The 13,956-nt window shown below is 36.8% G+C and overlaps 1 protein-coding gene across 1 annotated transcript; it reads left to right on the forward strand.

Moving 5' to 3' along the window:
- Positions 1-8,613: 8,613 nt before the first annotated feature.
- LOC129318434 (proteasome subunit beta type-4-like) lies at positions 8,614-12,475 on the forward strand. Its single transcript, XM_054963184.1, has 6 exons — positions 8,614-8,691; positions 8,884-8,960; positions 9,514-9,643; positions 9,871-10,030; positions 10,125-10,310; positions 12,212-12,475. Exons 1-6 carry the CDS (start codon positions 8,660-8,662, stop codon positions 12,323-12,325), a joined length of 699 nt encoding a protein of 232 aa, XP_054819159.1. The 5' UTR covers positions 8,614-8,659; the 3' UTR covers positions 12,326-12,475.
- Positions 12,476-13,956: the final 1,481 nt, after the last annotated feature.

Raw genomic sequence — 13,956 nt, forward strand, 5'->3', positions numbered from 1 at the left:
TTAAACTTGGTCTGAATAAGCCTTGCCTGCTTGAATTATCGGCTCTACACAATTAAGATATAAATGGAATAAAAATTGAGACAAAATTGCCTTTTAATCTATTCTTTTAGAGAAATATTTAGGTAGATTAGGTATATTATGTTATTTGTGCTTTATTCAATTAAAATATTTTAAATAATCAAAATAAAATCTTGTATGATAGTTTTTAAATTAATTTTATTTTTATAATATAATACATATTTGATTTTTTATCTTTTATCTCCCTATTATCATTAATATTATAATTATTTTATATTTAATATTATTTAAATATTATTTTTTATTAAATAATTATAAATGACGAGGTGCAACAAAACCACTTAAGTATTTTTTTTTTTTAAATCGTCCGCATTGTCTTTGTGAATTGTTTTTGTTTTTTTGGTTTAAATTCTTTTTTATTTTTTAATATGTTTTCCGTGTGGCTTTCTTGGACAACGGGCAAAGGGCGCGATCAAAGAGAAAGCCTGGCTTGGAATTTTCCGATTTCCTTAGCCCCTTTCGCTCAGGAGTCTCTTGCTCTCCTTGTTATCGTACACTTCTGAAGTAATTTAAGTATTTTAGTTCCTCTCAATCTCTCAACTGTAAGTAATGTTGTTCCCTTTTTATGACTCTATGGCGATCGAATTTATTTTCCCAGAACCCTAATTTAAGGAAATCTTCTGTTTGCTATATGTAATCGTCGCAAATTTTTACAGTTGCAAGCTTACATAATATTGTTTCGATATTTTAACTTCAAAGCTACTTTTGTATTCCTGTTAGTTATTCGTCGGATTTCGATGCTGATGTTTGGGAACAATTTTGATTAGCTTATATTTGGTTAATTCATTCTCTCTCTAGCAATCGTTTTTTGTTTTGTTGTCCTCAGACAGTTAATTGATTTACCTGATAATCAAATGGTCCTATAGTAGATATTGTTGGGATTTGTTTTGTTATACGTTTAGAATTTCGTTTTTTTTTTTTGTGATTTCCGTGCACCACCCTGCTGCTGTTTGAGATTTCTCTATTGAATTCCGCATACCCTCCAATGTATTTTTCCCATTATTTTGTGAATGTCGCATTGTAAGTACCGATGGACAGTGGTCTTTGTTGTCAATTTCTTTTAATGCGGTCTTGATTGTGGTTCGTTTTCATTCCCCCCAACATGATTTCCAGGGGTCAAACGGGGAGAATCCACTGTTAAGTTTGTTGTCAAAATATTTGTTATGTGTGAGACAACAGCCCCAATAACTAGTTAAACACATCTGTCTCAATCACAAAGGGCCTGGAGAAGTCAGGTAAAACAAGAGCAGAAGGCTGATATATGGGCTGTTTAAGCTTAGCAAAGACTACCTGAGTGCTAAATAGCCTTGTAATTTAGTAGCATGTAAGCTCTCCTATAAGTGGGAGGTTGCGAGTTTGATTTTACTTGTAATCTTAGGCTGTTGGTGCTTGCCCCTTTAATTCAAAATAAAAAGAGGCTGCCTGAGCCTCCCCACCCTACACAAGCACCCCATTCATCAAGATCTGTAAATGGCCTACAAATTACACTGTGCTACTGAATAAACTTTCTATAATATCCTGAGACCTAAGAAACCCCACAACACCTTGATGTCTTCAAGTTTAGGCCATTCCATCACAACCTTAAACTTATGAGGGTCAGCTGCCACCTGCTGTACCAATATTATGCCTCAAAAAATTAATCTTCATTCCTATAAATGTACAATTACTCATTTTGGCAAAAAACACATGATTGTTAAGAGTCTGCAATGCCTTGCCTAGATTACAAGTGATGTCTTCCCATGTCTTGCTGTGGACTAAAATATCATCAAAGAGGATGAATAATAAGATACAGCCTTAATAAGCTATTCATTAGCCCTTGAAAGTTGTAGGAGTAAGTTCAACATGAATGGGTCGCTAAAAATTCATGGAAGTTCTCTTATGTCCTAAACACTGTTTTATGAACAATCTCCTTGGCTCATTGTACTTTGGTGATATTTTGCCCTAATATCCAATTTAGTGAAATAACAAGTTCCATGCAACTCATCAAGTGATACTTCTGTAACCAGAGTCGGGAACTAGTTCTTTTATAGTTTGGTCATTAAACTTCCTATATTTAACGCAAAAGTGCGGTGACACATCCTTCTTTAACTCCAATGAGGCAAATGAAATGCAACTGTGTTGTGTGATTTCATTACTCAATGTCTCTTTTACATGTTCTTCAATAACTGTTTTTTTAAGCTGGCAATACTGATATGGCTGTATACTTATTGGTTTCTTATCTTGAAGATGTACTACCACTACGTCTCAAATTATAACATAATTTGAGATAAGATTATGCATATCAATAAAACACAATAATGATACTTTAGGAGCTTACTTTTTCATAACAAAATTATAAACTTTCAAAAATGCCCCTATACACTTAATCATTACATTACAATATCATTTCAATTCTCTCTCCAATTGAAGAGTAATATTGGAAAGGCATCATTGGTGAAACCTTATTTTTCTCAAATTGTCTTATATTTTGAGACAAAAACTTCCTTCAAAGTTTTTTTATAATTTGGGATGGAGTGAGTATTTGATAATCAAATAACCTCTAGGCAGCAATGAAGTGGGTGTTTGGTAGGGTCAAGGGTAAGAGAGTTAATCTACCAGTTTCTCATAAGTAAGTATCTCGCTCAAAGAAAATGGTAGCCAAGTCAAGGAGTATCTCCAAAAACTAAAAAATCTTGATTAATTTTGAATCCTTTTGATAGACGAGCAGGCCATATAAATAGACCGGAAAATAACTGAAGACTCTAGAAAACTACCCACTTCCCTGAATTTCAGACTTAGTGGACAAACTGAATAAAACAGACTTAATAAAATAATAACTACCTCTTGAAAGCTAGGACATGTTCAACAAAAATAAATAACTGAAAATAATAAAATACAGCAGAAATATTTGAGCTCCAAGCCAGTCACGATTCCTCTTTTTTCTACTGTATGTGAGTAGTGGTGCCCTATCACGTCTCCCCCCTTCAAATGTCACCTTGTCCTCAAGGTGAAAATCTGGAAACTGAGCAGCAAACAAGTCATAATCCTCCCAAGTAGCATCTTCAAGTGGCCTGTTTTTCCAAGCTACCAATAATTCCAGCACCTTTCCTGACTGCCAGCGATGATCCAGTAGATGGTCTGGTTGCAGCAAGAGTTCCCAATCATTGGAAATTGGAAGAGGAACCGGAGAAGACGGTGGTAAAACACCATGTGCAGGACGCAACAAGGAGACATGGAAGATGCGATGAATTTTTGCATCAGATGGGAGTTCCAGCTCATAAGCTACAGCTCCTATTTTCCTTAGAATTTTGTAGGGACCAAAGAATATAGGAGAGAGCTTTTCATACTTCTGCTTTGAGAGAGATTTTTGTCGAAAAGGTTGAACACGCAGCATCACTTAGTCACCTTCATGAAAAACAAGCTCCCTACGTTTTTTATCTTGCTGATTTTTCATTCTACCTTGGGCCTTTAAGAGGTTATCTCTTAATAGCTTCAGCATAGCATCTCTATTTAACAACTGCTCTTCCAATTCAGCATTAGCAGTTTCACCCTTCACAAATGGGTGTAAAGGGGGGGTATCTCTACCATAGACTACCTTGAAGGTTGTAGTACCTGAGGACACATGGAATCCAGTGTTGTAAGAGTATTCCGCCCAACATAAATAAGCACTCCATTTCCTTGGCTGTTCATGAGCAAAACAATGAAGGTAAGCTTCCAAGCACCTATTAACCTCTTCGGTTTAGCCATCCGTCTGTGGGTGATAAAAGATGCTCATCTTCAACTTAGTTTGGCTAAGACGAAATAATTCTTGTGAAAAAGAACTAAGGAAAATGGAATCCTTGTCTGAATCAATTAAGTGGGGCATGCTATGAAGACGAACAATTTCCTTGCAAAAAATTCCATCCACAATTTTTGCGGAATAGGGATGAGAGAGTGGCAAGAAGTGGCTATATTTGCTTAATCGATCAACTACTACAAGTATAGTATCGACTCCTTGTGATTTGGTGAGACCAATGATAAAGTCAATAGAGATGTCTTCCCAAATTTGTCTTGGAATTGGCAGGGGCTGTAGCAAACCTACGGGAGCAAGAGTCTCATATTTGTTTTGTTGGCAAATCAAGCATTACTGAACATACAACTTCACATCCCTCTTCATTTGAGGCCAATAAAACTGATCAGTAAGCCTCTTAAATGTTTTCAAATAACCACCATGACCTCCTGTAGGGGTTTCATGTGCTTCTTGTGGAAGAGTAGCACGCAGGTTGTTTACAGAAGGGATCACCAATTTGCCTTTGTGAAAAAGCTTGTTGGCTGACCATTGAAAATTTGGCCTAGAATTACCATCTCGTTGTAAATTAGAAATGATGGCCTGAGTGTAAGGGTCTTGTAACAATGCTGCTTGCAATTTAGAAAAATCCAAGGGCACAGCTATAGATAAGTTGAAGAATTCAGCTTGATGTTCTTTTCGAGAAAGGGCATCTGCAGCCATATTCTCCTTTTCTGCCTTATGCAGAATGGTGAAGTCAAAAGGCATTAGCTTCAAGATAAGCCTTTGTTGTGAATTAGTGGTAATACGCTGCTCCAAGAGATGTCTTAAACTGCTATGGTCAGTTTTAACGTAAAAATGATGCCTAATCAAATAATGTTTCCATTTCTGAACAGCAAGAATAAGAGCCAATAATTCTCTATCATAGGCAGATTTGTATCGATTAGAAGGGGAAAAACCCTTACTAAAGTATGCTACTAGATGATCTTGTTGCATGAGGACTGCACCAACACCTTCCATAGAGGCATCACATTCAACAGTAAATGGTTGAGAAAAATTGGGCAAGTGAAGAACTGGAATAGTGGTTAATGCCCCTTTGAGCTTTTAGAAAGCCTCCTCAGCTTGTTCATTCCAACAAAAAGCATCCTTCTTGGTGAGATCTGTGAATGGCTTGGCAATGACTCCATAATTCTTCACAAACCTCCTATAATAGCCAGTGAGTCCTAGAAATCTTCGGAGCTCCTTGACTGTTGTAGAAGAGGGCCATTGCTTAACAGAATCAATTTTTTCAGGATCAACCCCAACACCTGCTTGTGATACAATGTGGCCAAGAAAATTGACTTGTTGGTAGCCAAATGAGCACTTCTTAGCATGAGCAAAGAAAGCACTAGTGCGTAATAAGTCCAAAATTGTCTCCAAATGAAGCTTATGCAGATGTAAAGAGGGGCTGTAAACCAATATATCATCAAAGAAAACCAAGATGTCTTAAATGAGGACGAAAGAGGTCATTCATTATCGACTGAATAGTTGATGGAGCATTAGTGAGTCCAAAGGGCATAACGGTGAATTCATAATGACCTGAATGTGTCTGAAAAGCTGTCTTGGGAATGTCTGGAGGATTGACCCAGATTTGATGATACCCCGAACGAAGATCAATTTTTGAAAAGTAGGCAGCATCGTGTAATTCATCAAGCAATGCATCCACATTAGGAATAGGATACTTATTGGGAACCGTAATGCGATTGAGTTCTCAATAGTCTATGCACATCCTCCACGAGTTGTCCTTCTTCTTTACTAGCAGAACAGGACTTGCAAAAGTGCTTAAGCTAGGTTGGATAAACCCTTTAGCTAACAATTCAGCAACTTGCCTCTCGATTTTATCCTTCTGGAAGTAAGGATATTTGTATGGCCTGATGTTGGGAGGTTGAGAACTTGGATGTAGAATAATGGCATGCGAGTGTGTTTGGAGAGGAGGCACTGTAGTAGGTTCTGTAAATACATCTTTGTAATCCTGAAGTAGCCCCTCAATATTTGTAAGTTTATATTGGAGACTCCCTTTAAGACCCTCCTGCTTAGTCAACACATTAAACACATTAAATTCTGCCTTTTGAGTAGTCTCCCGAGGCACTACTTGCAATTTATACCTTTTTCCATTAACCAAAAAAATCATAAACATTTGCTGCCAATTGGCTTGTATTGTTTTCAATGAAGCTAGCCATTGAATGCCAAGAACCATGTTTGAACCAGCAAGAGAAAAAGGGAAAAAATCACCCACAATCTTTAAATCTTGAACTTGCACATATAATTGCTTATAAACTTGGCTGCAGCGAATTAAACAGCCATCCCCAATCTGAATGCCAAAGGGTGGAGTGGTTTGAGTAGGCAATTTGAGTTCAGCAACCTATGATTCTCTCACAAAGTTATGAGTCGAACCACTGTCAACTAGTATGGTGATTTCTCGCTGCTGCAACGTACCTTGAAGCTTCATAGTGGAAGCCGAGTTCTTCCCTAGAATGGCGTGGAGAGAGATTTTGGCCTACAGCTCATCGTTTTCAGTCTCCTCTTCCTCAATAGACTCGATCGCACAAGCAGGGTCACCTTCTTCATCTACTTCCATGATTTTCAACATCCCTGTTTTGCAGCGATGCCCAGGCATGAACTTTTCACCACACTTAAAACATAAGCCTTTTCCCCTCGTGTTTGCTTCTCTATATCCCAGGAGCTTGGTGTCACGTTTGGGTGAGACAAAGATGCAGCAAAAGTCGCGACTGAATGTGCATTTGAGGGAAGCATAAATCGCGTTACACTAACGCATGCGTCTCGGCCAGAGATAGGGAAGTTGGGTTGGATTTGGGTCGGGTTGGGGAACCCACCCATTTCCGGCTCACGACCTAGTAGGTTTTTGGCTTCATATTCAATCACAAGGTTCATTGCTTTGTATATCGAGTGTGGCTTCTGAATTTGGACATCTGCCTTCAACTCTTCTTTCAGTCCATTCAAGAATACACCTAAGAGACAGTGTTCAGGCTAGTTTTTCCCGCGTGCGGATCTCTTAGCAAACTCTTGCCTATATTCTTGCAACTGTTCTAGTATGCTTGATGCCATAGAGATGCTTGTTTGGGTTCTGAAATTTAGTAGGGCCATAGTGCTCTTGAAGCACTTTCATGAGTTCTTCCAAGTAAAGCAAGGTTCGTTCAGTGTTGATCCAAGCAAAGAGATTTAGTGCATCTCCTTCAAGGTACATAGCTGCAATATCTACTTTCAATTCATCTGGTGTTTGATAATACTGCAAATATTTTTTGGCCTTCAGTCCATCCTCTTGGGTCACCACCTTCGAATTTGGGAAATTCGATTTTTGTAGATGGTCGCCTTGAGGGATTTTTCAGCCACCAAGGTGTGTCACAATCATCTTCTTCCTCAGAGGCACGAACATGTGTCTTGCCTTTGTCTTTATTGCTTCCTTCAACGTGAGATTCACTGTGAGAGGCCTTAAGAGCAGCTATCTCTGTGTTAAGTTGTCCTAACTGGGCAACCATCTTAGATAGTTGGTGGGCAAGGGCATCGGGAAGGTTAGTTTGTTGTGGGTCGGAGGAGCGTGTGGAAACCATCTCGTAACTTAGCTCGGATACCAAATGGTTGGGTCAAGGGTAAGAGAGTTAATCTACCAGTTTCTCATAAGTAAGTATCTCGCTCAAAGAAAATGGTAGCCAAGTCAAGCAGTATCTCCAAAAACTAAAAAATCTTGATTAATTTTGAATCCTTTTGATAGACGAGCAAGCCATATAAATAGACTGGAAAATAACTGAAGACTCTAGAAAACTACCCACTTCCCTGAATTTCAGACTTAGTGGACAAACTGAATAAAACAGACTTAATAAAATAATAACTACCTCTTGAAAGCTAGGACATGTTCAACAAAAATAAATAACTGAAAATAATAAAATACAGCAGAAATATTTGAGCTCCAAGCCAGTCACGATTCCTCTTTTTTCTACTTTATGTGAGTAGTGGTGCCTTGTCAGTGTTTGAAAAACTGCAGAAAATTCCTGATACAGCGCTTCAAATTCCTTCTATTGCTGCTCACTTGTCTCAGCTAACTTTCAATTTCAGCTTAGGTTTCCCCCTCTCCCACTTAGCTGCCTGGGTCATAGCTTTTATTTCTAGAGGTTCCCTGGAGCAACAGTTTTCTATGCCCCACTCATTGAATTTTGTTCTCCTTCTCACTAAGCTGAAAGCCAGGTAGTGCTTTAGAAGGTCAATAGTAAACCTGCCCTATTATTTGCCAAATCAATGACCCTTTCAGTAAAATAAGCCTTTCACATGTGTCAATATTTCTCAAAATTGCTGAGTGTAATGGTGAGGATAGGAAGGGCCCCTCCATCCTGTTAATAACTGGAAAACCATCTTGAGCCCAATTACTATGTCACCAGGCAGAATTTCAGAATTTATGTCATTATGTCCAAAGCTCAATCACTCGCTAAATTTGAAGCAAACTGGAAGATCATGATTAAGTGTTGTAGGAGTGTTAGTGCAGAAATGAGTAATTGTATAATAATTTAATTCCTGTTTAGTATTTTTGTGATGAGCCTATAAGTCGGATTGGCATTCAGGTGGCCATGAACGAGTGTGTTTTTGAAATGAATGTATTTGAATTACATTATATTGTTGATTATTCCAGTGTTCTTAATTTTTTGTTTAAAAATATGAAATTAATGAATTTAGGTAGTGTTTTTTATATACTTTTTAATTTAAGCTGGTGTATGAAAAATGATACTCTGTTTAACCAATAACTTGTGATCTTCTCTTTTCTCTTACAGTCCAAACACCCCAAGCATCATGGGCTCCGTGGCTGAATCAGAGAGAACTCTGTATGTCCTCTCTCTCTCTCTCAAACCCCCCCACCCCCAAAAAAAAGTATTAGAGATATACAGATTTTAGGATTCGAGCAGTGCTGAACCAGAGAACTTATTTTCATTTAAACATTGAACTATGAAGTCATGAAAAAGTTATTTTTGTTGTGAAGGCTTAGTGGTATTCCTATTTCCCCCTTTCATTGTTAGGTACCCTTATGTAACTGGATCATCAGTTGTTGCCATCAAATACAAAGATGGGATTCTTATGGCTGCTGATATGGGAGGTTAGTTGCAACTTACAAATTTATTGTATGCCCATTCATACTATATTGCAGCTTCACTGTATGCTTGATCATTTGAATTAATGCTTTGCTGTGCAAATATTTGGCGTTAATGTGTTCTTTGTTATCATCAAATAGAAGCACATTGGGTTAGATTGGATAAACTTAAGCTTATTTGATGGAATTGAAGCTTATTTTTGTTCATTTAATATGATTTTTTATACATCGGTTAAAATAAAAGATAAACCTTCTTTATGTTGACTATTGTGCTGTGGTTCTTGTTGGCATGACTATTTGTGGAAATTTCCTGACATACTACTTTTAAAGTGAGGATTGCTACTTCTGATTTCATGTACTATGAATTTCATTGCATATCTTCATGCAAAATATTAATGGCTTTTAAACTTGATTAAAATGTTTTTCTGGGTTTCTTTAAGGCACGATCTTTTTAGAAGTTCTGATCATAACTGCCTGCTCTGTGAAGTTGAACTTTTAGAATAAACGCTTCATTCTGTAGTCTGTATATCTCATGCTAATGATGGTTTCCCAAGGGTAGGTTCCTATGGGTCTACCCTGCGATACAAGAGCATTGAACGTTTGAAGCCTGTTGGAAAACATACTCTTCTTGGTGCCAGTGGGGAAATCAGTGATTTTCAGGAGATTCTTCGCTACCTTGATGAACTTATGTAAGCCCTTAATATTTAATATGAAAGAAGGATAGAAGGAGCTGTTAAACTTTTTGTGTGCGCTTTTCTTCTTTCCATTGGTCGTGTTGGCTAATTTATTTGATTCCACTTCTTTTTCCCCTTGCCCTCCCCCCCCCCCCAAAAAAAAAAAAAAAAATCCTTTACATTCTTCTATGATCAATTAACATTTTCATGTAATTGTTGGTTTTGGGTTTTGACTGCTCCAGCCTGTATGACAACATGTGGGACGATGGGAATTCCTTGGGTCCTAAGGAGGTGCACAATTACTTGACTCGTGTGATGTATAATAGGCGTAACAAATTTAATCCACTGTGGAACTCGCTTGTACTTGGTGGTATTAAAAACGGGCAGAAGTATCTTGGCATGGTATCCTGTTTTTTATCTTTTTATTTGACTCCACTTTAAGTTATCTACAGGGATTAGGATTTACTCAGTTTTTGTACCTATGAATTTTTTCCAGGTTACCATGATTGGTGTTAATTTCGAAGATAACCATGTAGCAACAGGGCTTGGAAATCATTTGGCTAGGCCAATTCTTCGTGATGAATGGAATGAAAATTTGACCTTTGAAGAAGGTGTTAAATTACTGGAAAAATGCATGCGTGTGCTCTTGTATCGAGATAGGTCTGCTGTCAACAAGATTCAGGTGCTTTATTCTTGTACAAGATTCTCTTCCATTCCCCGACCCATAGCACCATGAGTGAAATCTCTAAAATTCTATTTGAACTTGTGGGGAATGTAGGATATGAAACTACATATTTTATTGAAAGAAAAATCTATTACAGAAATATGAGCAAGGGCCTCACTCACAGGCTCTAATACTCAGGGAAATCTCTCTTCTACAAGGAATGAAAATAAGTTCAAGCTGCCCATAAAGCACCTAGAGATAGCTCTTTACAGTGCAAGGATTTAAAAAAATTTAATTTTAAATAACCTAAACCATAAAACATGCAAAGTGATGTAAGTGGTACTAAATGGGTGTTATGCTCCATCACAGGTGATGTGGTGTGTTATAGAAGAATAATTCTGAAAGAGAGAGAAAAATAGAGAGGATTGGAGAGAACAGAAAGGAATGAGAGAATCAGAGAGACAAGAGAGGTACTCAATAGTATGCAGATCTATTATTGATGACTAGCATACAGATTACAATAGGATCATAGTTATTTATAGGCTTCTAATGTAATCCCAATGGCTATCTCTCTATGACTAACCTAACGGCTAGTTTTATAACTAATTCTACTCATATTTACAATTATATAACATGGTGCCTGTGTTCTCTCCCATTATATCAACTTTCTTCTCTGCCCATTATATCCATAGTTGAACACAGCTCACTATCTGCCACGTTTCCACAAGTTTTGCTCCTGTTATATCTAATCATTGGCCTCTTATCAACTTATAACTGTTAGTAGCACTGTTAGTCCATCACTCAGCACTAGCATACCAATGACCGTTTGCAGGGCACCATGTTCATCCCAATATTTTCATCAATTTACACATGTTCCTATGGTTTTTTCTCTCCATCAGTGGGTTGATAGAATTCTTATATATTTGACACTTCAGATATATTTTTCTAGATAGCTGTCTCTTTTAAAGTCTACTGATAATTTCTAGAGTTCTGATTAGTTTTGGTTATCAATAGAATTTGAGAAGGCGAGGGAGGGGGCATTAAATCATGATTCTCTCCAGGATTCCTAACTGGCCTTAGGATCCTGTACTGTGAGGAGAGAAGGGACAATGGTATGCGATAAAGTAAGAGCATTATTCTGCTATAGTGATTTGTGATGCAGGATAAAGGGGCAAGGTTATAATTTGTGAAAGCATACTGATTTGTAATGATTTATATGTAGTGATCATTATATCAATGCTTTATAAAGATTATATCAGTCCCAGCAATTGTTATAGAATTAGAGCCCAATATTATACATGCTAACAAGTTTTTCGCTAGAAAAAACGTAAGGGGAGGAATATCCATAGGAAGTATACCGGTCTTTTTATAGGACTTTTTTTCCCCCAAAAAAATTATTCATTATCTTGCATCTCATTATTTTGTATGGTCAACAAGACCGGTAAATAAAGTTCTTTTTATATGTTCCTAGTCTGGTGGTGTAGAATTTTTGGATTGAGGTATAAAAATATCCAAAAACTTTTTTCAAGAGCTTCTGGTATCCTTAAGTGAACACTGATGCATGGGTACCTGTTAACCTTTCAATAGAGGTCAAATTTTTCCAATCCTTTAAAATAACCTAATGTTGACCCTTAAGTTCTGAGGGTTGAACTTAATAGATTGGGGAAGATTGATCTCTTTTATAAAGTTAAAGTTAATAAGTATTCATGCACTATTGTTGACTTAAGGATTTTGGAAGTTCTTGGAGAAAAAAATAGTGGGTATTTTTGCATCTTAACCCTATGTTTATAGAATCTGTCATGTGGATCCAATTTTAAGGCCAAGATCATGACTTCAATTTTGTTTCCTTCATTTATTTGAGTCTATTATCTATGACTGTACGAGAGTATTTACAAAACTTGTGATGTAAAAATTTGCAGATAGCTAAAATAACGGAGGAAGGCTGTACTGTTTTCCCACCGTTCTCTCTGAAAACTTACTGGGACTTCTCGGCATTCAAGGACCCGTCGGCTGGTGCTCCAGGTTCATGGTAGTTGGTTGTCATCTTAATTGCTTCATATTGAACTTTCCAACAAGTATTGTGTTACATTAAATAGATATGAAATCACCGATCTGGAATATAATTGGATTGATGTGTTTGTGCTTTTTCTTGAAATGATATGGATGTTGATTTGATCTTGAAACCCCCGATAAAATAGCCATGGTTAGTGCAAAAAATCACCGCTAGTTGTGATTTTGAGCATAACTACAGGCTGCACCTAAACCTGGTACCGTAGTTTATTTAGCCGTGAATTGTCAATTTGCATTAGGGTCGGTAGACATAAGGTTCCCCTTTTCAATTTTTCATACATACTCTTCTATTGGAGGCAATTTTATTCAAGATATAGTTGGTACTAAATGTGGGCACGGTGGAAATTCGAACCTTGATTTGCCATGTTGTAAGGACTAGTTTTTTTTTTTTTTTAATACTAAATCCAACCCCTATTAGTATAATTGGTAGGCATAGTTTGATTTGTGATGATTTATCACAACCGTCCTAGTTGAACATACAGTGCTAGAGTCGAGTCTGTCTCGAACCATATCTTCCGGTAATTCAAGCTCCATCGCAAGAACCTAAATGTCTACATTTACTAATGGTACTTCTCTACATTTAAAAGATCTAAGCCATTGGTTTAGGGGACGGTATAGATTAGCTTACTTATTAAAACGATGATGTTTTTTTTAGCATATCTTAATCATTGAATGTGATTTTTTGGGGGGGGGGGGGGAATCCTACCTTCCCATTGATTTATGTTGAAGAGTCCATCTTTTTTCTCCAAACTACGGAAGAAACCAACTTAAGGGGGAAACAGAGATGATGGTGACAGATTTTGAACTATATTTTGGTCCGTCGTTGCAAACATCAAACCACTGCATCGTCTCACCTGTCTCTTGTTACTATCGCGTGTTGCAGGTTTGAGAGGAATGATGGATTTTAGGAAAGTCAGATGGGTTGAAAGGAATGAAAGATTTTAAGTTTAAAAGGAATTGGACTAAAATTACGAAGGGCTCGTTTTTTTTTTTTTTTTTCAAAAAGGAAGCGGTGTATTTGGAATCAGATGTAGAGGGGAATTACCATTAATAGATACATAGATATTCAAGGTGCTATGGATGTCTCCATTTGAGGTTTCTTAAACAGGGATACCGTATTACTATTACCTGGAGCTGGGAGTAGGGTTTAGATTATATAGATTAGCTTGAATAATTAGTTATAAGGGTTGAGTTGGGTTGAAAAAAAGATGGTGTAGATAAAAATGGGTTTTTCTTTCTCAAACTTTCTACCCGCAGACTATATGGGCTAACTTTGATGTTACAGTTGGCTTATTTAATCTATATTATTTTTTAAAAAATTAGAAAAAAGAAAAAATGGAAATTTTTTTGGCTATAAATCATATTGAATATAGACTTACTAAATCAATTCATATATTTTGTATAAGTATTATAGATTAATATTTTAGTATATTTAAGATGAATGATGGAGGAATATCAAATTGAAATTCATTATTTAGGTATATTTTTTAAATTTGTAAAATAAATTTAGAAAAATAAATGGGTTGATAGATTAGTCGTTTAATCTGACAACTCTCAAGGGTTGGGTTGGGATTTTTTTAACTCACATAAAAAT

This window comes from Prosopis cineraria, unplaced genomic scaffold, assembly GCF_029017545.1.
Source record: "Prosopis cineraria cultivar Desert tree isolate PC_DT_omini unplaced genomic scaffold, ASM2901754v1 PC8, whole genome shotgun sequence".
In the NCBI taxonomy this organism is placed as follows: Eukaryota; Viridiplantae; Streptophyta; class Magnoliopsida; order Fabales; family Fabaceae; genus Prosopis; species Prosopis cineraria.

Coding starts and splice junctions, on each gene's coding strand:
- LOC129318434 (XM_054963184.1), top strand. CDS start 8,660: ATGGGCTCCGTGGCTGAATCAGAGAGAACTCT. Junction 8,692..8,883: donor GCTGAATCAGAGAGAACTCT/GTATGTCCTCTC, acceptor TTTCATTGTTAG/GTACCCTTATGTAACTGGAT. Junction 10,031..10,124: donor GGCAGAAGTATCTTGGCATG/GTATCCTGTTTT, acceptor AATTTTTTCCAG/GTTACCATGATTGGTGTTAA.